This window comes from Aptenodytes patagonicus, chromosome 5 (genome assembly GCF_965638725.1).
Source record: "Aptenodytes patagonicus chromosome 5, bAptPat1.pri.cur, whole genome shotgun sequence".
Lineage (NCBI taxonomy): Eukaryota > Metazoa > Chordata > Aves > Sphenisciformes > Spheniscidae > Aptenodytes > Aptenodytes patagonicus.
The window spans coordinates 34,787,754-34,812,304 of NC_134953.1; the positions used below are offsets into that span (position 1 = coordinate 34,787,754).

Here is a 24,551-nt window from a genome sequence, read left to right on the forward strand (position 1 = left end):
ATAGAGAGGCAGCTTCTTATTCAACAGCGTGAATGCAATGAGGCAAAGTGTGCCGTTAAGGAGGCTGAGGTTAAATAAAAAGCAAGCTGCCTATGCTACTTCAGTCAGAGCACAGAGCAGCTGCTCCACATTGTGCTAGAAAGGACACTGAAAGCAAGAACTTTGGACATGTTGGTGCAGCTTAAAAAACACATAACAAAAAGCTTAAGGCCAGATACTCAGAAGCCATGTGGCTATTTAATTTTTCCTAATTTAAAGCCCAATGAAACTTACAAACACAATTACTTAGTAGCTATTATGCCTAAAATCTCCAACAACTCTAAGAGCAAGTCTAGGTGCATGTAATATTCTCAGGTGAAGTGTTTTAAGAGGCTGCTAAGAGTATCTTCCATCTTTGACTTCCTTTACCTCAGCACTTACCACACCTTGAAGGCAACTTGCTCCACAGTTCTGGGTGATATATGTACCAGCTTATGTACCTCAGATATTACACAAAGGAGTCATATGAGTAGAGATATGGGGCAATAACATAATTACTGTGCCTTAAATCTAATCTCTGATGAGAGAAAGTCACATACAGAAATGGCCTAAGCTATCTACAAAAAGAAAAGAAAACCAAAACCACCACCAAAATAAAACACACCATGTAGTTTCTCTTCTTAAAGAAATTCTAAAACTCATACTGAGCCCCACTCTTCTTTTTTATTTTTAAGGCTGTCAATAAAATGTTTTCCTTTACAAAAGAGCACTGAGGTCACTGGAGGGTAAAAGCAATGAATAATTTTAAGTTTTGAAAGTTACTAAGTTTATTCATTCCTACAGTTTTTCCTTCAAAGATTATTGTAAAGTCACTACTACTCTTTCTGGTTTTGCCAAGTTAATTAATCTCTCCCTTCACACTGATCACAATCATTACTATATGTTACTACTGTTACTTTTTTATATTCTAGAATATTTCTACCTGTAATTGGATGACTCTTCCTTAGAAGTCTTTTTTCTTTCCCTGAATGCAGTATTGATTGTTAGAAGGCCAGCTGGCTCACCTTTTATGTTAAGTTTTTAATGTTTTATTATGCCCCAAAGATATAATTTAAAAAGCATACTAGGGTCACTTGGCCTTGTATACTTCCCCCTCCCCATTCACAAGGCTCATTCTTTACCTCCTCACACAACTGCCTCAAACTTCACACATCAATCCCCAGAACACCTTCACAAAAGGGTCAGCCCTGCAGTACAGAAGCAAAGCAGTCTGCTTCTTGGGATTTCTCCACAGCACAAACAGAAAGCTCCAAAATAAGGGGAAAGAAGTGAAGAAACAAGTTAACTCAAGTTAACTGTACTCAATAAGCAACACCTGCAGATCTGCGGCTTACCCACCCCACCCCCGCCATGAGCCTTGCTTTCCCATTACAGGAGCCTGACTTTTGTGCTTTTAAATATCTACTGTGTGTTCACATATAGACTAGGCTCATCTCAGCAAGAGAAGGTGAAAACTAATTATCAAATTTTCAGCTTTGTCAGATCTATTCTCTGGTGTGACTGGGAGTTCTTTGCACAGTAAGTCCAGCAATTTCAGGATGAATTTTCTTTGAACCAGTCCTAAAGCTAAACAGGTGTTTTGAGGAAACTGAACCTGCACAAAAACTGCTCTGTTGCCTGAGGCAGCACTAAACTATTAAAGTGACAGAAATGACTATGAGATTACAGGGTGGAAAAGAGAAATTAAATAAAATCTTCCCCCCAGAAAAGTGAGGACAAGAAACAGAAAAGCAGATAATTTTTTAAGAGCAAGAGACACACAATGAAAATCTACAGAATAGTAAACTGAGACAAAAACACAAGTCATTTGCATATAGTGTTTCTATAAAAATGGATGTTTCCCACCACAGAGAACTTCAGACTACTAACTTTCCAATTCAGAAGAAAAATAGACAACTGCCTGAACATCTTCCTAATGCTAAGTAATTCCTCACCAACTGCATTATCAGCACCCTCAATACAGTAACAGGCAGAAATTTTGACCCCACAAAAAATAAAAGCAGAAGAACTTCTGTTGATTATTACGTCAGGGCGTGGTCATTCATAATCTTTCCAATTTCTACTTTTTCAGAGAGCAAACTAATTGTCATGGAAACTAGAGAATCCACATTCCTTTCTTTAAAAGAAAAAAACCAAACACACACACTTAAAATATAGTACTAGTAACTGTAGCACGCAAAGATCATAAGACTAACTTGCATCTGTTCTATGCAAATTATCTGCAAGTGACCTCTATAAGGATTGCTATATCACAGAGGTTTTAAAACCTAAAATCAAGTCTCTATGAAGGCTCTCATTAAGAAACAAGCTCTCATATGACACACATGCGCTATCAACTACTCTGTCATTGCAGAACATTACTTTAGTTTCTCCTTCTAAAAGGAGCTGTCATCACAACCTGTTTAAAATAATACAGAAGATCAGTGCAGAAGCTTAGCCAGCTCTTGCTTTAGCACTAGCACACAAGGTGGATGGGAAGGTTTCAGCCCATGAACTCTCTCAACTACAGCTATGCAGAACTCCTTTCATTAGATCATAACATTTTCTAAGTCATTATCAGATAGAATCCATAACACATACTGATAAAGTCACGATGCATACATCAGATATTATATGGAAACTTTGAACAACTTCTCCTTTGAAGGGCACCAACCTAAGTATGCCCTTGGAGAATAACTTTCTGAATTTTAAAAGGAGATTAAAGGAAATATGGTACCTTTTTCTCTTCAACAAGTCAGTGGGAACTGAAGTTTTAAATGAATTTAATAGAAGAAATTACAACATAATTAAGTAGCTAATACTGAATCCTTTTTTGTGCATTGTCACAGGGGAGCATAGAAGGAAGAGCAGCCACTACTCCAAGACTAAATAGGACAGTTTTTGCTCAAGACACTACTAAAACTGGGCAAGATTGTAAGAGTACACAATCATCACATGAACAATGAGGCAATGATTGACACAAGCAGAGCAAGGTTCCTCAGAATTTCACCATCACACTAGTCAATATTTTAATAAAGCCATTTTCTTTGTTGTCCTCCTCATCTTCCTCACCCATTATTCTCAACCTGTAACATATCTTCTCTACATAGTCATACTGCATCCCAATGGCAAGGACAGCAGAAACACAGTGCAAGCAACTGTTATTTTCCATGTATTTTACGTGAATGCTGATGTAATTCAATAGTTGGGAGCAAGCGCTACTTGCGCCAACTATTAGGTAGTACATGCAAGTTATCAGAAGAGCAGCAAAGTTTTGGCATTTCTGAACTACTGAAGATGAGAGTAACAGTTTGGAGTTCCTTCTTTTCCCCCTCCTCCCTAGATAAAAAAAGAAAAAGAGAAAGAAATTTTATTTCAAAGTTTTGCTTAATTTCTCAAATTTGTCAGGGAAGAAAGGAATGGAATCCAAATTAGTTTTATCACATGAAAGAAAAAAAAAAATGTTTAAAACTATCTTGAAGGATTTGGTTTGGAAAATTCAAACTTCAAAACTCTCATTTTCCTTCTTAGACATGTCAGTATCATAAATACCTATTTAACATTATGCATTTTGGAATGCAAGTATAAAACCCACAGAAATATTTTATATTACCCTCATGCCCCAGGTTCTATGCCACTCTGCTTCTCTGGAAAAAGCTAACAAGTGCCATGAGCTGTTTAAAAAAAAAAGGCTTCCTTGGGCCAAGTCATTGTCAAACTCCCTCAAAGAGCTAATGAAACTTTGCCTGATTAAAGATTGCAAAACTGTGTTTTTCCCAGAATTAATGCAACATGCCAGGTCTTATTTTGTCATTCTGAGAGCCATGCCAACAGGAGTACAAGTACTATTGTCAACAGTTTATCACGAAACCTAATATATATGGGAAATATTCACACTTCAGACAACACAGAGTGGCAAAAATAACTTTTAATGGATAATCAACCACTGGATTAGTACGTCAACATTTTTTACATGGTATCAAGAGCACTGAATTTTGAGAAACAGACTATGTAAGAACAGAACTCCAAGAACTTTGGAGTGGAAAAACAAAAGCAAAGTTAAACTGGTAAAAATGTAGGATAAAACCAGAATGGACAGCAGCAGAAATTGCCTATACTGAACATTTATCTAGAATTGAGACTCACATAGTCTGATTACTGTTGAAGTAGAAAACTTATTTCACAGAATAAGCTTTCAAATGTGATCTGTAAGACCACAAGTCCAATCACAGCTGCTCTCAAAAACAATAATCAACCTAAATTTTCTTCAGTCATTGAAAACTTTGAGGAAAATGGTAGTTTTACAGTTTTAAAAAAAACAACCAAACCAACCAACAATGGGTTTTTTCTTCCCCTGCACAACAACATGACCACTGTCTCCTCTCTTAACTTAAAACCAGGGCCTTGCTGGTAAGTGGAAAAAAAAAAAAAAGTATAAAAATTTCTCATTTCTAAAATTCAAAGTCAGATCTCCTACAAGCCGTAGACAATCCCCAAACTTTCAGTGCTGTAAATTGACCTGATATAAACACTACAGAACAAAACACAGCACTGTCAGTGACCTACAAGCATAATTAACTTACTTTTAGGTGTTGACTTTTAGTAGCACTCATAGTATTGATGCTCAGAATTATCATAGCAAAAGAACTAAAACTAAAGTACATTCTACTCTTCCTATTGCTTTTTTTAAAAAAAAACAAACTTCTGAACAAAACCTTTTGAATACATTAAAGGGAAATAAAGAGCAAACAGAAGCATCCTAATAATTAACAGCAAAGTAGTACAGTAATACAAAAATATCTTTAATAGCAAATTATTTTCTTTCCTATGCCATTACAGCAATTTTCACTCCCTCTGCAAAGCTTAGAAGTTATCTCAGGAAAAACTGGAAATAGAATTTAAAAAAAAAAAAAAAAGGAAAATATTTATCCACACAATTATTCACATGAATTTGCAAATCACTGCATTATAACAGATATCCCTCATTATCTTAAAAAAAAAAAAAAGCACATGGCCAAAAAATTAGCATCCGGGAAAGATGTGAGAGGTGATAATTTTTTCAGTAACAAAAATCCGCAACCTTATCCTCTGGCAAGTATCAACAGAGCAATGGCACATGATAGTACAGTATCATTTTGTAACAGAAGTCAAGCAATGAGCATTAACAAGTTCCCACGGAAAGTATCCAGGACATCAGAGTGAGATTTACGATGGCAGAAAAGATTCTTGAAAGGAACTCAGTCAACACACTGACTGTTTCAAAATATGCCAAAATTACTAACACTGGGCATTAGAATTGTCTCAAGATCTGAGCATCTTACACACCCACCACCCTTTTTGGGGGGGGGGGGGGGGGGGGGGGGGGGACGGGACCCAACCCCACCACACAAAAAGACACCCTAAAAGCTTAGAGCCTGACCTAACAGTCTTCTCAAACCAATGGGAAATCTGCTGCCCTTGATGGTCTGAAGAGATCAGAGTCCAGAGGAAAAAGCTGAGACTCCACAACAATTCTGAGACTACTCCAAGGCCAAGATGTAACATAGGCAGTATGGAGACTGAGAACAGTCATCTTCTTTAAGGACTCAGTGCTTCAAAACACTTTCAACAGCCTAGGTTACAAACCTTTCAGAATAAGTTTGGAAGCTGCCCACTTTGTGAACACACAAGAGGCCACATTTTCCCCATTTATCCTCAAGCCAGCTGTGGAAAGAGAGGAAGCCAAAATGCTGGGAGTACCAACACCACAGTAAGAAATGCTGTCTTCACATCCTAGGAGCTCTCCTTCAAACACAGGTCTCATGAAATGAAGTAGTGACGGGCAGGGGGAAGAGCAGCTTGCTGAGCCAGAACTTAGAGGACCTGACTGCCAGAGCAAGTGCTTTACTTCTAGTTGATCAGTCCTCTTGGGGTGTTAATTTACATTCCATTTTAAAGCATGAACACTGGACAGATTTGAGGAAGAAACATGAGAAACCATAGCATTCTACAATGAAAGAGATAACTGGATGGGATATTAAGTGTTTCAAGTAGCAGAAAAAGTGGTGTTAAAAGCAGGGAGGTTTAATGATTCAAAAGATACCAACTTCACCCAAAAAAAAAAAAAAAAGGAACAAAGGATAGAACTTATTCATCCTTGATTAATTATAGCTTTAACCTTACAGTTTTCAGTTTTAGTTTCAGGAGTTCTGGGCATATGTCGCCTCCCAAAAAAGTAATTCCCATTTATCATACTTTCCCAATCCCTTAAAACTTACTTCTACTGGGAGAAGTGTCATTTTGCTGGTCAGACATTGTGTAATAGGCCAAAACGTGCTCTTTTTCTACCCTGAGAACACAAGTATTTGCAGTTAAAATTTATTATGCCGTTTGTGTTCAGCTGAAAGAATGTTGGACCAGTCCACTCACTCATGATACAAGGCAGCGTTTGTCAGAGCAATAAACAGAAAGCTATCACATCGAATACCTAAGGGACACACAACATGGTAGTAAAGCTCCTTCACCTGACCCTGTGTCCTGGGTCTAACTAGTGTGGAGGAGGAAGAACTGGGGAGAAAACCAACTCCCGTGGCTGCCTATGATGTTACCTTGCGCATTGTGGCGGAGACTTTGTGACAGCACCTTCTCTTTACCTGCCCCGCTGCTAGGGAAAGCAGTGCTGAAGCTGGCCTGCCGCAGATGCCCCTTCGATGCCCCCCAAGACAGGGTGTAAGCCAGCCACCATCTTCCCCAGCAGCGACCCACAGGCCTGGATCCACGGCCAGGTGCCAGGTGCGGACGGAGACGACTCCAGCCCTTACCTGAGGGGTTTTCAGCCTCCATCCCACAAGCACATCGCTGCTTCATGACTGAGGTGTGAAAAACAAGCAAGCCAGACAAGCAAAGCACATGCAATACACTAACTCGTTACCAGCGCGTTGAAGCACCTTACTCCCAACAGCGTTAAGCATTAACGTGTGGGCACGCTGTTATTTTGAAAGGTGCTCTTGTCATCTTTCACCCCAGGAGACGCAAAGCAGCGCGACCCTCCCTCACAGGCAGGGCGGCCGCCGGCCCAGATCCGGGCAGCGGGGGAGGCCGGACCCGGCCAGAGGGCTAGGGCTCCCGTTCGCGGCGGGGAGAGGCGGCTCGCTGCACCCGCTTCCAGCCTTCGCACCTGGGCAGGGTGGGGGCAGAGCCGGCGGGCTTCCCCGGGGCCGGCGCTGACAGGCGGCGACCGTTAACGGCCACAGCAGCGCGAGCCATCCCCCACCCTGCCCGGCGCGCGCCCCGCCGCAGCCGCCACCCGGAGCCGCCGTCGGCGTCGCCGCTCGCAGCCCGGCGGCCGCTGACCCCGCTCTGCCCGGGAGCGGCGAGGAGGAGGAGGGAGGAAGGAAGTAAAAAGGACGAAAAGCAGAAGGAGCCGCCGGTACCAGCGGTACCCCTGCCCTCACCCCGCCCGACGGCAGCGGTGCGGGACCGAGGGCTGCGCGCTCACCTGGTCTCTGCCGCCCCGTCCCGCGGGACGGGAGGAGGAGGAGGAGGCCATGTTGCAGCGCTCCCAGGCACCTCTCCTCACCTCGCCCGGCGCGGGGGCAGAGCCGTCCCGGGCTCACCCCCACCGGCGGGCGGGCCTGCCCCTCGCCGCCGCCGCCCCCTCAGGTGGAGCCGGGCCCCGCCGGTGCCTCTCCTCCCGCGGCAGGCAGGGAGGGAGGGGCGGGGCGGGCGCGCTCGGCTCCCGGCCGCCCGCTCCGGGGGCCACTGCCGTCCCGTCCCGCCCCGTCGCTGGGCAGCGGGGCGCGGCCTGGCGGCCGCGGCCCCCAACACCGGGAACGATTGGGCGATGCCCGCCCTCATGAGCTCCCCGAGGTCCCCCCCGCGGGAAAACTAGGAGGGCGGCTGCTTTGAAGGGCCCCCCGGCCGGGGCCGGGCCGCCCGCACCTGCACCGCGGGTCACCTGGAGAAGGCAGCCTCCGGCTGTCAGCGCCAGCCCCGAGGGCAGGTCGGGGAGTTGCTGCTCCTTTCTGCCTGTAGATCACTCTGGAGAATGCAGTTTGGGGAGCCCAGCTGAAGTTTGTTACACAAAATTAAAACGCCGGCTAAATCCTCTAGCTTGGCACTAAGGCATTCCTTACCACAGTTAAAGGGTAGCCGTTGGTTTTCCCTAATGAGTACTACAGGTGTAGTATATTTACTATAATGCAAATTCCAAGTCGTTCACATATGAAAAGCAACAGGAGAATACCTCACACCCTGAGTGCAACCAGTAGCTGCTCCTATGGATAACGATTAGCTGACACTCACTCATAACGTGCTTGAGCCTGGGTGAGTCAGCCGGGGTCCCCTTCCCCCCGTCCCCTCCTCCCACCCCCGTCAAAGCTGAAGGCTGTGCACACCTCACACATGAGCTGCTGCATTGATCAAACCAGCAGTTCTGCTTGTACATTATCTTAGTTTTTACAGTCTTCAAATGTCTAATAAAATATTTTAATCGATCTCATTAAAGTGTGTTTTATCACAGGACTTGAAATTGTGAAAGTATTGTAAAAGTAATTAAGATTATTTTCATTTTGACTAAAATGACTTTATCCCATCATCTTACTTTTCCTTCCCTCTCAAAAGCCTGTTCTGGTGCACCAACCTATTTGCCTGTTTTCATTAGAACTTGATTTACCAGTTAGCAGCGGTTAAACACAACAAATGCTATTAGGCACTAATTTACCTAGAAATATTGCCGGTAACAGCTTAATCCAGTTACTTTTTACTACCATAGGCCTTAGTGTTGTAGGTGCAATTTACAAAGGGAATACCCAGCTGTATAAACTGACTATAGGTGTTTATACATCTTTGTGATACTGTGTAACTAATTGCTTGTCACTCTCTATAAAGTGTATACTTATTTTCTCTGTATATAGAGCCAAATAAAAATATTTAACCAAAGACTTTGGCTGTGTCTCATATGAAGAAGTTAATTCCCCAGAATGTCTTTATCCCTCTTATTTGGGATGTGACTCATTTCCTCAGCCCACTCAGGGAACAGGGAGCCAGAGGAGATGGGAAAAAAAAGGATCACAACCTCTACGTTGGCTAAAAGAAAGCGTGAAGCAAGGCTGGTCACGTTTACAGATGAGCGGTACTATCGCTGGCAGTGGCAATTAGCAGCTCTGTGGCTGGGCCACACACTATTTTTATACGACTCACATATCGTGCCATCACTGCTTACCACCTTCCATTGCTCTTTGGGAAGGAAAATTATAAAGACTTAAATGGAATTTGTAGATTGTAAAAGAAAATAACACCTTAAGGAAAAAAAAATCATTTTTACTGGAAGTGAAAAGTGTTCTGTAATTCTACTGTCACAATTGATAGGAGGAGGCATTTTTAAACAAATTCAAGTGTGACGTGTACATGTAAATCCAGAGTCCATTTCCATGGGCTTACATACCTCACTTGTCTCATCTATACTCTCACCTGGAAGCGTATACCTTCTTTTTTGGCAGCTGGAATGATTCCCGTAGGGAAGAAAAAGTTAACTTCCCTTACTTCAGGAGAGGTTTCAGGTCAGGCTTTCCCAAAGGAGGTTTGGAATATAAATATGCTATTGCAGTGCATTTGATCTGATAGAGCACAGTAGCAGGTGGTTGTCGTAAGATGAAAAAGGATAAACAGATAAGAAGCACAGAGAAAACCTGAGGTAATTGGAAAAAAGAGTATTATTTGTTGAAATGAAACAGCCATACCAGCAAACAGATTTTTAGCTAGCGTAACTGTCTCCACCTGAGGAAGGTTGCTGATAGAGTTATATTGCTATGGCTATACTGACAGGACCTTAAATTTGGACAAAGCCTAAGGGAATGGGGCTTGAGGTTGCCTTGTTCAGCTGGAGGGCTCTGCTAACCAGCCCTCCACATTTACCTCAAAACCATTCTCTTCCAGCCATGGGGATGCTGCTCACCTGCATCAGTGCTGAGGGCTGAACTCCAAATGTAACTCTGAATGTACCTCTCCTGCTCTCATACATCCAAACAGCCATTAAAAAGCAGTTTATTGGGTTCTGCCATTTTTCTTCTTGGTTTGTAAGCCATGTAAAATGCAAAACCTAAAATCAGGAAGCAGCTACCTTTCGTAAGGTTGGTTTTACAGGGGTCAGGAGTGAAAGCTTTGTCCAACTGAAGTTAATGGGAGTTTTGCCAATGACTTTGGCGGAGCCTGGATTTTTGCCCAGATGCTCTAGAGAAACAAAAGGCACTTTTTTTTTTCTTTTTCTTCCCCCCCCCCCCCGGCTTGGTACATATGCCCTGTTGACCTTTCTCATTTAATTACAATTATTAAAATAAAATCCAGGTTGGGTGTTTGTAGGTATTTCTCTAGAGGTTTGTATGTAAGCAGCTGTGTGTCCCACGATAAAGGAAGAGCTCCAGTGACAGTGAAGCATGCTCTACTGTGGGACAGGAGCTCGGCAAAGCCGGAGCTGAGGGAAGGTTTCAGACTTTACATCCAGGCATCACACATGTTGCAGCCTCTGGAGGCCAACCCCAACGCGCTCGCCTGGGACTCTGCGCATCCCTCTGCTCCCTCCCCCAAGCTCCCTGCCACCGCATGCTCCACTCGCTCCTCTTCGTGTGCTGCTGCAAAGTTCATGGTAAAACTTCCCCTGATTTCAAATTCAGCTAAGGTTATCCAGGAAAATACAAGCCCATGAATAACCACCACACTGACATTTCCTTCTATCTACAATTTCATTATTTGAAATGAAACGATGGTTTATGATATTTTCATTATTGTAATCATATCAATGTTTGGGTTTTTTAGGTAAAGTGGTTTAGTGCATGCTACATATTATGCTACAAAAAATGATACTTAAAAGTAATTTGAACCTAAATTCAAGTACTTTAAATGCATTTTAAATATTTATATTCATGCTTTCAGGAGACAGTGACAATTTAATTCTTTTTTCTTAGCAGCTTCCATCCTTTTGCTTTATTTTCAAACAGTTCTCAGGAGCTTTTTGCTTTCTGACATTATGTCAAAATGCTAATACAGGATAAGATAAGAGCAGCAGAGGAGTTTTCCATGTTTCTTGATAGTGGGAACTGTCCTGCATAACAAGAGGCATTTAACAGGTTAAATGCATCACCTGAGCTATGCGTTAAAGAGATATCATCCCTCTAATATTTTCTTGCTTTCCTAAATGCTACTAAATCTCTCCTACAGTACTTTTGCATTGTCATACTGACAAAATAATCTTTTGTTTTTAATAAATGTTGAAAGAAGCCAATCAATGTTTGTATTTATCGGCTTCTGAGTATAGTGAACGCAACCTATTTTAGACACCCTCATTGGTATTCACAAACCAGTTGACCTTTTTTAATCACATCATTATGTAAAAGACAGAATACACTTTCTCTCTTCCTTACAGTGACATTATTGCTGAGGAGAAGATGATTAATATATGAAAAACAAGACGATGTTGACTCTTGCAGCTGCCCTCTACTCAGCATAGAAGGAGTTGTTCAGAGTATTACACTGGGTTCTTAGCCACGAATACAACTGTAATACTATAATCCGAGCTTGGCATTGGAGGTCTGATCCTATATGCCTTGCACAAATAGCATTGCAGTTCAAGCAAGTGGAAGTTTTGGATGCCAAAGAGGTTTTAATATAAGTGCCCTTTGCCCATTTATATAAACAAAATGGTAATCAACATCGTATTGTCAAGGTAGACCTAGATTCCTTTGCTGTTTGCCTTTGAGTTTTCCCTCGGTTTTGCACTTGGATCCATGTTTTGCTGTAAAGGGGAGCAGCAGTCCTAGGGATTCCCACATCTGTACATCTATGTCCATCTGTGACTCAGTTGTCAGCAGGCTCACTGCTACTTTTTCTTCAAGCAGAACAGTAAATCCCTTCAAACACAAAAGTCAATACAAATGTAGTTGTTTCACTCGTCTCAAGCAGTATCATTAGCTACTGCCATGACTAAAGCAACGATCAACCCGAGATAAGCACTATCCAGTCAGAAAGGAGACATGATTTATATCCTAAGGATACACAGACAACAGTGAGAGGGAGGAAAATGCTAGATAAGCAGAACTGTCAGACTGACATTTGGCAAATTAATGCCATGACAGGTCTATACTTACATGTACTCTGCCTTATAAGCAAGCTAACTAGAGCTTACTGTTATACAGAGAGGGACAGAGAAAGCGAGCGTGGAGAGTGTGGGCATGGAGCACGTAGCACCTCTGTTAGTGTACGTGGAGTTATGCTGTGCACAACTGTGCTGTGAAGTGACAAGGACAAGCTGAAATTGGTGTAAGCTGCTTTCGGCCAATACTCACCGTCACAGCCCCTGAGCACTCTTAGCACGCACTAAGGGCAAAGCAACCACTGCTGTTCTTGAAGGAAACCACCGCACACAACGGCATATTCTGTTGCTATGAGGTGTTGGTACACAGTTGCTAGTCCACCAAACGTGGAGACCGTGGCAAAATAATTTCCCTGAGCTGCTTACCTGTGATTCAGCCAGCACAATTTTTGCAGAGGCAGAGTCACAAGAGCAGACACGAAGGCAGGGGCAGTTATGCTGGGCTTTGAGTGCAATGGCAATCAAACAGATCTCAAAGCCATCCACCTAGTTTTTTTCTAAAGGTATCAGAAAAGGCTAAACTTGTCATCTCAGGCACCAGTCAAGGGGACCACTGCCTCGCAGAGATCACAGCGTTGTATGCCGCTGGCTCGTTGAGCACCTCCTTACGTGTGAAACAGAAGTAAGGCTACTGGGCTTCTGTTCTCATTCCACCAGATTTCCTTCCGGTGCCTCCTGGTCTTCACCACTCAAAACTCATGAGGCAATGGGATATATGGCAAAAGACATATTCTCAAAGAATTTGAAAATTCAGTGAGCACTCTGAGAATGAATGGTTAGTGTCCAACAGAAATGACTGTATGAGCACAACTAAGAAATATTTGTGTGTATTTAACCTAAAGCTGGTTAAAACCAGAAAAAAAGAAAATGTTGCTTTCAAGAAAATTCAGATAAGTGTATTCAGTACTTTCAGACACAGTTTATTTTATATATAAATATAATCTGTATATATTTTAATATAATTTATATTAATTTATAGTACTAAACATTCATGATACTGCTACCCGCCCCCCCCCCCCCCCCCAATTAACTAAGGTTACCATATGTCTGGGATTTCCTAGACATGTTTTCATCTGAAGGAAAAGGTGGAATTTGGCCACCTTCCTAAGGTCTCTGGACAAGGATTAGTCCAGCAGAGTCGGCAGCAGTAGCTCTGGTCCTATGTTGGCTATAGAAAGCAATCACCCCAAAGCTGTCGAGCGTGCACAGCCTGATGGTGCTGCCCATGTGGAGTCAGGCCTGAGGGATGTGTCACACACGCTTTGCCCGAGCTGTGCAGCTGGTCCACGTGCATTACTGAGCTTGGGCTGCCCTGGCTGTGTTGGACTTGTTACACACATAGGGAAGAGTTTTTCTGTGGCTGTGCAGGGCAGAGCACGTCGGACCCTTTTCCTATGAATTGCACAAGATGTGAGGCTGTATTTCCATCTGGGATTTCCCAGAGATACAAAAGCCTTGTTCTAGACCGGTGAATCTCCAGCAAGTGCTGGGAATACACAATTCAAGGTAAATAGAAACCTGCGAGCATGCGCACCGTATGCTGCAAAAATTCCCCAGGAGGGAGGGGAAAGTGGAGGATTTTTACCCCTGAAACGTACGTGTGTTGGAAGGGAGGAGCTGGACAAGCTGCCTCTTGCCTTTGCCATGGGCTGGGGAAGAGAAGAAGGAAGTGCACCATAAACAGTGCTGCCTGCTGGAATCACCCTCCCAAAGAAGTGCTTTTAGGGGAGAAGCTGTACGTTTCTGTATACAGCAGCCCGCCCTGCTTACATTTAAGGGGAGCAGCAATGCCATCCTTCAAGGATGTTGTAAATCAGTGCAATGAAGTAATTAAAAAATACAGTTACTTCAACAGTGTGGCGTGGTGCTTGTACCTCACTCCTGCAGGGACTGTAGGTTTCCACAGGAGTGCGTTGGCCCAGGACTGTCAGTGCCGATGAGAAATGGGTGCCAGAGTGGGTCAGCAGCATCGCAGAATCCACAGCGAAACTATCCTGTAGGGGAAAGACCTATAAAACTAGAAACACATTTGCTTTGCAAATCTATTTAGCATTGAAGCTTCTAAGTAACACAATTTTGCAATGTTTAGAATAGTATTTTCCCAGGCTTTTTTTTTTATATGTGTATTGCATTACTACTTCCCCGGGTACCAACGGAGTGAGGTTGCAACTGCCAGAGCACTCCCTGAGCAAAGCCCGCAGGTGCCTCTCTAGTTACGACCCCGACCCTTCTTTCAGAAGCTGTGATAGCATAGGGACTAATTGTTCTTAATCTGGGAGCAGTGACACAGAACTTCAATTTGCCTACAGACGTATGTCCCGGCTTCTGGGGAATTAAGTTATCCAATGACCTTTTATTAATGCGTGTACTTTAAAATCAGCTTCAAAAGTCACAGTAGTACTTCACAGATCAGCATCCTTGCAGCCAGAAATAATGAATTCATGCTTTGGCCGGCTATGGCATCTAAATCTAAAAGACTTGCTCGATTAAAAGGAGCGCTGCAGCCACAAGCCTAGCTTGATCCGAATACGAGTATATTCCCCATACCAAGCGAACAGCCTAATGTGTTATTTGAGCAGCGACCAGTTTACCCATGGGCGCCGTCCCAGCGCACCCACTGCAGGAGTGCCCTCGTATCTCACCATTTGGGCGAAAAGGCTTTAGCCTATAAGGAACCACCCGCCCGCGCCACGGGTCCTGCCTCACCCCGCACCGGCCGCGAACCAAGCGGACGCCCGGCGCATCCTCAGCTTGACGCGCCCGGCCGCGCCGCTTCCAGCGCGGAGGCAGAAGCCGCCTTTCGGCCTCGCTTTGGCGCCGCCGGAGCGGCGCGCGCTGATTGGCCGCTTTGAATCATCTCAGCGCGGCGCCATTGGCGGAGCGCGGCGGCGCGCGGCTAGTTCGAACGCGCTGTGCCCGCCCCTGCGCGAGCCTGGGGACGTCCTTACGGCGGGGAGCGGGCTCGGCGGCGGCGGCTCAGGTGAGGGGGAGCGGGGCCGGCGGAGCGCTGGCGGGAAGGTGCGGGGGCTTGAGCCCGGGCAGGCCGGCGCTGGCCCCGCGGAGGGGCCGGGGAGCCGCTTTTCCGCGGTCGTTGGTGCGTGCGGCCGCGTAACGGCTGCGGGGGGAGGTTGTTCTTCTCCTCCCCTCGCGCCGGGTCGCGGGCTGAGCTCGCCGCTCCCCGCCCGGCCCGGCGGCGGGGCGAGCGGCTGACAGGCTGGCGCGGGGTCGGCCCTTTCTCCGCTTCTGCCGCGCTTAGCCCTCGCTCCGCCGGCCGGGCGGCGGAGGGGGTCCCGCTCCCCAGCGGGGCAGTGTGCTGGGGCACGCCGCGGCCCCCCGCCCCTTCCTGATCGGGGCAACACCGCCCTTGAGACCTGGAGAGGGAGGTGGGCAGGGCGCCAGCGCCTCGAGCGGGTACTCGGGGCTTCTCCCTTCGATGGGCCCTGAACCGGGGGCGGTTTCGAGGTGATGCGACCTGTGACAGCGGGGCAGCACTTGAACCGAAATGGAAGCGTGCTCCTGACCTCGGTTGCACGGTTAGCGGGCTAGGGGCGAGCGCTCGCTGCCCTTCCTCGCTTGCTTAGCGACTGCCTGGGTTCGGAAGCCTCCTCTGGAGCTGTAGGAACTACAGATTTGCTTGTTAGCTCGTAACACTTCCGAAGCCGGTATTAAAGTTCAGCTGCGCTCAATGAAGGAGGCCAAGAGCAGCATGGAAGGTGTGAACTGCTATTCCCACCAGGTGCGAAGGCCTCCTAGTGTCTTGTGCCCGTTAATGTAGTTTAGGTTTGTAGCTCTGAAGACTGTGCTGTGTACTTATCAAATGATACGGGGCTGGTGTTCCCTTACTTCGCTAACATGAAACCTTGTGATTTTAGATAGCAGGGTTCCTGCTAATGAGAAACTATATAAAAATAATGAGTAGGGTGTATTTTTTCAGTTGCTTGGAGGAGCTTTCTTCACAAAAGCATCTTAATCCTTTGAGTTGATGCCTAATCATACTTTGGGATGCAGTTTTCTAGTTGGAACCCTGAATAAAAACCTGTGTTTTTGTTGAGGAGAACGGTAAGAGTTCCATGTTACATCCTAATTATGTAAGACAAAACTAGCTTCAAAGACCTGGCATAATTTCAGTGACTTGGCTGTGTTCAGGACAGCAACTATTCACCCTCATGGTTTATTTTTTTTTCCTGTTCATTTCAGGGATAACTGTAGCAATGGATGATTACACAAAAATAGAGAAGATTGGGGAAGGTAAGTATGGACAACCGTGAGCCTTGTAACGCTCCACAGTTTGAGTTATCAAGTGGCATGGAAGCTCTGTGCACTCTGGCTATTAGAGGAACTACTGAGATTCAACTAACTGGCAAAATAAGCCTGTGGTTAACTGCGGTAATTATCTCTATACGTACAAGTTTTCAGACTGCCCTTCTTTTGAAGATGACATGGTCTATTTGAAACAACTGATCAGTGTTGAATCATCTGCCTTCATATTGATGGCTAATGGTGTAATTTTCCTCCGGGGGGGGTGGGGTGGGGAAATGTTCCGAGGCCTGAAACCAGCTTTTCAATTTAGGAAGCTCCTCCATTCCTTTGTGTATGAACTTGTGTACCAGTTGCTCCTGAAGTTGTACTATGTGGCATACTTACTTTGCTCGGAGCTGCTGGTAGGGAGTAGTGGTTTGTGGATTGTTCTGCTTGGATTATATCTGGTCGCTATGCCTGACAAGGGAAAGAGCAGATTGTACACCTCTGTGGAGAAGTGAATTTTAACGATTAATTTACTATAAGGCACTAAAAAGATTGCTTCAATGCAGATGTTAGTCACAACCCCCCTTTTACTGAAAATCCAGCCTGTGTTAAATGCGGAAGTCAGTGTGTTTTATAATGCTTTAGCCTTAATGTAGACTTGAGAATTTGCAGTATGTTCCTCTAAGAAGGCGCTCTCTAAAGTAATAGCAAAATGTGTGGGCTTGGATCTTACAACAAAGCTTCGTAACTGAAGCCTTGTGCATGAATCTTTCTCCCTGAAAGAAACTAGTTTGAGCTTAATCTGAGGGATTCATGCTTCGAGAAGGGTGAAAAGAGAATACTTAAACTGTCTTGGTATGTTGAGGGTTCTACTTCTGTGAACACTGATGATTAAGGTAGATTATTGATTTGAGATTTACTACTGGTTACAGTTTTGGCTTATGCTGAGACTCGCAGCACTGCCCTCTCCCCTGCACTGAGGATTGTGCTAGAGGTATTTCTATAGATCTGACCAACAGATGGATAGATCTCTGATTGCAGAGGGAGTGTGACTTTTTTTGCAGCTAAACTTTTAGCCTTTTAATATGATGTATCAATGGCAAAATCATAACCCCTTGGGGATGAAGAGGTATAGTGATCTTGCCTGAAAGTTAATCAACCTGAAACTCAAATAGCATCTGATTTTGTGACTACATCTTCCAAATATTCAAGTTTTACTCTTGGGCTACTAAGTACACTGTCCTAACAAATGATACTGTTTATGGGTGGCATGCTTTAAACAAACTAAACTATTGCACGGTTAAACTGCCAAAACTAAATAGTAGTTCTTAATCAAGCCAAATACTTAAAAAATACTTGATTGCAAGGACTCTTGCCTATGTTAGCAATTCTTATTTGCAGTGACTTATCTGCACCTGAAGCTGGTATTTCCTACATGCATTTCACTGTCTTTTTGTTCAGGTACCTATGGTGTTGTGTATAAAGGTCGGCACAAAATCACAGGCCAAGTGGTTGCAATGAAGAAAATACGTCTAGAAAGTGAGGAGGAAGGTGTTCCAAGTACTGCTATCCGAGAAATTTCTTTATTAAAAGAGCTGCATCATCCCAATATAGTCTGGTATGCATATACTGGTATTTAGCTAAACTCTTTGAAGGGCACTAGGTCCCTTCAGACAAGAAATTTATTTTTCTACCATTCTAGTGAGGTGAAAGCTACTCTGCTTAATACAGTGTCTGCTTTGCAGCAAATAGCTATAGTCCCAAAGCCTATCTTTATGCCAGTTTTCTAATTAAGACTTCCTTGCGCTGCCTGTTCCCATTCTAGGACTCTAACAAATTTATTTGTTGATTTTGTAATTTATGTAAATTATCTTCAGAGTGGTTATTGTCAGAATGGAGACAGCTTCAGCCAGTTTTCATAAGGTACACTGTTACTTTAGTCACTCTCAGAACTTTGTTTGCGCCTTGGAATAGACCATTTGACCTTAGTGTTCTTATGTGAGCCTCTGTCATCAATCACTTCCTTGCTGTTTTGTAGCAGAGATTTACGTGTTGCATTATGATGCTGTCACAGCTGGCACATCTAAGCTATGGGTGAAACTTCTATCAGTGACTATTTGACATGTAGAATTGATCGCAGCTGTTGTCTTCACCACAAAATATTTACTTGCTCTTTGATGCAGCAAAATACTTTCTCTAATGTGCCTTAAAACTGGCTGAGTTCCAGCCATGTAGTGTCTCAATGTATGTATGCTTGGGTTTAGGATCCCTTATCTATTAAGGATGAAGGAGATACTTAAAAACCTGTGCAAATCCTGCTGTGTCTAGGTTCCTATTACAAAATTCCCTTAAACCCTCCTAGTAATTCAGGCTCTGCTCTAATAAGCCAGCTTCAAATGGAAGCTAGGCACCAACACCCACAGTCTTTTTTTTTTTTTAAAGGCAACAATATTTTTTCCTCAGACTACCTGTGTCTGATACTAGGCATGAGGGAGCATAAGTTTAAGAGGAAGCATATAGGGTGTTTATCTCAGTCTGGCACTATTTCAGATACACTGTCATCTGGAAAATCAAGTATAACTCACTAGGTCTGTTAATCTTTGAAATCTGAAAGCTTTTTAAGGCTTTCACAACAGGAACCTGGAAATTCAGCCTGTATTCCTGTTGAGAGGGGAAATGTGACCGTGAGTCCATGCATTTTGCAACGGAGTTGATTGTATGCTCAATTTTTAGTCTTCAGGATGTTCTTATGCAGGATTCAAGACTGTACCTCGTCTTTGAATTCCTTTCCATGGATCTCAAGAAATACTTGGATACTATTCCATCTGGCCAATATTTGGATCGTTCACGTGTTAAGGTAATGAGGGCAATTTCTTAATAAAAGAGAGAAATTAATCTAAAGAAGATGACCTACAAAGCTATAAGCAGCTTTTATTTTCAGTATAAACAATTCCTTCAGGAGAAATGAAAGGTTAAAGAAGCAGCTGTGGATAAGATGAATGTGAGTTTTGCTCTCAAATGCCACTTCAAATTCTTTTAATTACTGAAATTAAATTGCCTTAAATTAAGCTTAAGTAAAGAATTAATTTGTGTGGCTTGATTGATATTAACTCAATATCTGCAATGCTTTGGATCTCCACTTCCTACTACTATGGGGAGAGCTAATGTAAGGGAACAGCTTTATGTTGCAGAACACTAACTTGTACTAAAGGTTACTCCTTTTTTTTTTCCTCCCACTTCATCCTTTCTACAGAGTTACTTGTATCAAATCTTGCAAGGTATTGTCTTCTGCCATTCAAGAAGAGTTCTGCACAGAGACTTAAAGCCTCAGAATCTCTTAATAGATGACAAAGGAGTGATTAAACTGGCGGACTTTGGATTGGCTCGAGCCTTTGGAATTCCAGTGCGGGTATACACTCATGAAGTGAGTGAGTTGGAACATCCTCTTGGTGATTTGGACAATGCTTACTAGCTTCCTGGTAATAACTGAATACGAAACAGCTAAAAAAGAATCATGGATCTTTTGAAGTCATAAACCAGCAGTATCAAAAAGTTGTATTTTGGTTTTGTTTTATTCAATGGCTTTCCATCTCCCTGACTGTGGTTTTACTCTAAGGTTCCAAAGCATCTTATGAATCCCACTATTACCTTGACAATGAATCAGATAGGCCAGAACTTATTGCTCATTGTCTCGTAAGGGCATTTTTGCTTCACAAAGTACTTGAGTTTGAGGGTTTTAGTGGCTGGTTGCTAAAGGCTTCTGACTCTTTGGGAAGTAGTGTAGGCAACTGCTTTGCTTGCAGTAGAGACTACTGCAATGGAGTTTGTTAAGCTTATCTGTAAATGAAGTTCAAAACCAGTATTTTCACTAAAACTTCTAGCACTGGCTATTATTTTAACCAAAAAACTGTGAATGCTGCTTAATAATGAATGAGCCATTGTGCTTGCAGTCAATTAGAGGACCTGATTCTGTAAACTTATAAAAAAAAAAAATTTCCTTGTCCAATAGGTAGTGACACTGTGGTACAGGTCTCCAGAGGTGTTGCTAGGATCTGCTCGTTACTCTACTCCTGTAGATATATGGAGCATAGGTACCATATTTGCTGAGCTGGCAACTAAAAAGCCACTTTTCCATGGGGACTCGGAGATTGACCAGCTCTTCAGAATCTTCAGGTATGTCAGGCTGAACCTTTCCTTGCTACTTGTGCAGCATTGCACAACAGTGCTGTGTGCTTACTAAAATCATAGTAGTGCATACAGATTTCAGACTAAACCACTCAGTATTTTGCTTATGCTTCCATAGAGCTTTAGGTACCCCCAACAATGATGTATGGCCTGAAGTGGAATCACTGCAAGACTATAAAAACACATTCCCCAAATGGAAACCTGGCAGCCTGGGAACACATGTCAAAAACTTAGATGAAGATGGACTTGATCTGCTGTCTGTAAGTAGTCTTTCTTAAACTGCTGGTTAAGAAATTGAACAGGTCATTTTAAATATGCTAGAATACATAAAGCTATACTAATCAGTCTTGGCTAGAATGAAGATATGGCGATCTTCAAACTATCAGCAGTGGTATGGGCTGTCATTCTTGTGGAACTGACACCTTGTGTGACACTCACTCCTTTCATAAATAATAGATGACTAGACTACTCTTCTCATTAAGCAATTATGCCTCAGCTTTTTTATACTAATAAGCCAGGTACAACTTGAAAGTGAAGATGAGCTTTTACAAACAGGTCTAAGTAAAGGCTCCTGCCCACAAACTGTAGCTGTCACCTTCCTGGTGCCAGCACTAATTATGATGTGGCTTGTATGACTGCTTGATCCAGTTGGAAATGTTTTTCTTTTGTGGTAACATGTGGATTAATCTTGGTGAGCTCATCTTGGTTAAGCTTTCATGGTGGTCTTAACTGAATAAACAATAATGGAAACAGCTGAATTTATTGATTAGCTGTGAAACCAGGGGCTTAGTTTAAGTCAGTCTGCAGTGTCTGTCTCAATTGCCTTTAAATTTTGAGTTAGTTTTTTGGCTGTGGTGGATTAACTTTTAATTGGTGTATTTTGTGTCTAGTGTGAGTTTACTTTAGTTCTGTGGCCATGCAGTTGAACTACCACACTAAGCTTTTATTTGACAAGTTCTTCATCAGACTTTTCCATTTAGTGCTCTTCCAGCTCACATGCTGCCACTGTGGACTAATTTAGATCACATCTTAGGTGTGATCTTAGGTGCACCTAAATATAAGAATGTACCTTGGTGACTTATCCTAAAGCTGCATTTATACAGTGCAGACTTGCAGATGGGGGTGTGTCTTAAGAGAAGCTGGAACTTCAGAACTATCTTGGTACAAGGGGAACCTTGTACAGCAATTACCTGTGTAGCTGGCTCATGTTTTTAAGCAGTCAAAAAGTAGTTTATTACCTATATTGGTATGGCTATGGCAAAATACTCTGAAGCAGTGTTACCCAAGAAACTCAAATGAGCACAATTTCTCACAATTTTTGTAAGAACAGAGCCACAGTTCAGACTGACAACCTGAACAACAGTTGTCAAACACATAGTTATTTTGGATAGCCCTCTGAACCTTGTAGCAGTATTGTTTTACAGAGGTAACTGACTTAAGTTGGGAATAATTCCTCTGTGTCCACTGACAGCATTGTTATTAAATCAGTTTGCAGTAGAATTGTTACTGATTGTGTTTACAAAATAAAAACAGTTGAACAGGCAAGTGAATGTTGTTAGTCATGTAACTGGCCTGCTAAGTACTCATCTGAGCTTAGTTGTGGCTTCATTGTGTAAAAACCGATGTTTTGGGCTGCTGCTAATAAAGGCAAAAAAAATTACTATTCCTCAAATAGTGTTAACACAATACTAATCTCAAGGAATATTAAATTCTGTAAAATCTTGTATAGTTTTGCCTTAATTAACATTGAAATTTTAGCTTCTTATTAATGCCTGGTGACAGGGGTATGGCAGAGTTCTTAGGCATCTGGAATCCATTTAAGTTTCCTATGGCACTTTTAAGCCTGAAGCAGTAATATAACTTTAAAGGCAACAAAACTGAATATTTCATTCTAGAGCACAAGTTCAGATGTGTCAATGAAAATGTTAATTTCTCCTTCTATAGACTTGTGGATGGAAGCAGTATATAAAATAGCCGTCTTTGAAAAGGGGTTGCAAATTTCTGTGTTAAGTTTACAACCTCACTCAAGGAATTGGTCTTAAGACCTTCATAAGCCAAATAACTTCTGTGGCCAGCATTTCAAAGCACTTAATGGCTGTCATCAAAAGCTCTGGTCTATCAGACACTAAGCTTCAGGAAAAACTGTTCCAGACTGCTCAGAGAAGAAATGGTCACTTAATCTAGCAGCTGAAGTGCTGTAGTCTCAATGTCACAGCATTCCTTTTTCAGAGAAATTTGTCCTTTTTTGTCTGAGTGAATTTTAAGAGAACCTTTGATATCAGTATTAGCTATAGGATACTGTTGTTCTGGGGTATAGCTAATGGGAACCTGTCACTTAAGGTAAAATAGGATATACAAGGTTAAATCTAGAGATAGCGTTGCATTTGGCAGGAGTTCAGAGAATATAAATGCAAATTCAGTGGTTTACATCAACTTGGAAGATTCCCTGTAGGATGAAGTCTAAAGATAGTTAACTGTCAAGACTGGATACTGGGCACAGTCATACTGGTTAAGCTTTTTTCTGGAAGATAAATTTGTTGTGGGGATGGGGGAGAAGCAGCTGGTAGAATCCTGATTACTTGAGTTTGAAATGTACTCTCCTTTAGTGAGGAGAAACAAAAGCAAAAAGACTTTGTAGAGACTTAGCAGTTTTCTACTAGACCTAAAACTAGCAAAATGCTTCATTCCTTTCCTCTTTTTTGGCCCCTGGCTGTATGATATAAACTGTAGATGCTTTTTTTTAAAACTGCTAGCAAAACAACTCTTGCCTGTTCTAGAAAGTTCTGGGGGCTATTTTAGTGCTATGGCATCCCCTCTATTTGCTCTCATCAACTTTATTATGGATGTCTTCCGTTGAAGTAACTTATTGCAAAGAAACTCAAGTTTTCAGACTGAGTGATCACTCATTTTAACTGTAAACTGCTGCACCAAGCTGAGTAGGAGCAATTTGACATCAGTTTCTTCAATGTTGGCTTAACAAAACAAGCATAGGACCACTTGTCCTTGTAAGTGTTTTGGGCTTTAACAGTCTAAGGCTTATTAATTTCCCTTAGTTGAGAAGCTGAGACTAATAATCACTGCCACTTGATGCCTGGTTCTGGATTAGTTCTGTGCATGTGGTACCCTGACACATGCATGGGCTTCGTTATTGAATGGGAAAACAAATGTTTCTTCACTTTCTGAGATGTTAGGCGTTACTACTGGCCTCCTACTGACTTGTAGGTGGAAATGACCTCTCCCTCTCTGAGAAATCATGGAACATAGGGGGAAAATTTATCTTTATGGCTACTTGATTATTACTGTAGTTAAATACCTACCTATTTAACGTGATTTTAGTTCCCATTTTATAAGGGAGTCAATATATTGTTTTTTTTCTTCCAGAAAATGTTAATTTATGATCCCGCAAAAAGAATTTCTGGCAAAATGGCCTTGAACCATCCATATTTTGATGATTTGGACAAATCCACTCTTCCTGCTAATCTGATTAAGAAACAATAGACCTTTGGACTAAATCAACCAGAGTGAAATAATTGTGATTACTTTTACTATTAAGTCTGTCTGTAACTTGTATGTCTGTCTTTCTGCTCTAAAACTGTGGCTGTGTTTAGTTTGTTTTGGTTTAAATGTTATCTAAATGTAAATATTAACCTATTAGTGCTGAGTTCAAATACAGTGCAAATATTGCTGCCATTAATGCAGTGAACTTTCTATAAATAAAGCTTTAAATCCAGTGAAGGACTGAACTTATTTCCAGACTATGGGTGCTCTACAAAAGGACTCTGTTTTCTTTGGAATGTGCTGGTAAGGTACCACTTGTCTTAAAAAAAAAAAAGGGGGGGGGGGCAGGCAGGTAACCTAAACTACTAAATTGCTGTTCTTGATATGACCGGAAGATATGGTAGGAAATTCCTCTGAAGTTTGAGTTGTTTTAGTATAATGTCAGTTTAAAATTTTACTTGAGTGTGGCAATCAATGTGCC

General features: G+C 42.7%; 1 protein-coding gene across 2 annotated transcripts; it reads left to right on the top strand.

Annotated features, from left to right (window-relative positions):
* Nucleotides 1-15,086: 15,086 nt before the first annotated feature.
* CDK1 (cyclin dependent kinase 1) lies at nt 15,087-24,307 on the top strand. 2 transcript variants are annotated; one of them, XM_076338150.1, is made up of 8 exons: nt 15,087-15,122; nt 16,340-16,390; nt 17,849-18,005; nt 19,121-19,244; nt 19,641-19,811; nt 20,397-20,560; nt 20,691-20,832; nt 23,954-24,307. In XM_076338150.1, exons 2-8 carry the CDS (start codon nt 16,354-16,356, stop codon nt 24,068-24,070), a joined length of 912 nt encoding a protein of 303 aa, XP_076194265.1. In that variant the 5' UTR covers nt 15,087-15,122; nt 16,340-16,353; the 3' UTR covers nt 24,071-24,307. The 2 variants fall into 2 exon arrangements, with proteins under 2 accessions (XP_076194265.1, XP_076194266.1); XM_076338151.1 differs by lacking the exons at nt 15,087-15,122; nt 16,340-16,390 and adding an exon at nt 16,464-16,528.
* The last annotated feature ends 244 nt before the right edge of the window (nt 24,308-24,551 follow it).

Coding starts and splice junctions, on each gene's coding strand:
- CDK1 (XM_076338150.1), top strand. CDS start 16,354: ATGGATGATTACACAAAAATAGAGAAGATTGGGGAAG. Junction 19,245..19,640: donor TGGATCGTTCACGTGTTAAG/GTAATGAGGGCA, acceptor TCCTTTCTACAG/AGTTACTTGTATCAAATCTT. Junction 20,561..20,690: donor CAGCTCTTCAGAATCTTCAG/GTATGTCAGGCT, acceptor ATGCTTCCATAG/AGCTTTAGGTACCCCCAACA.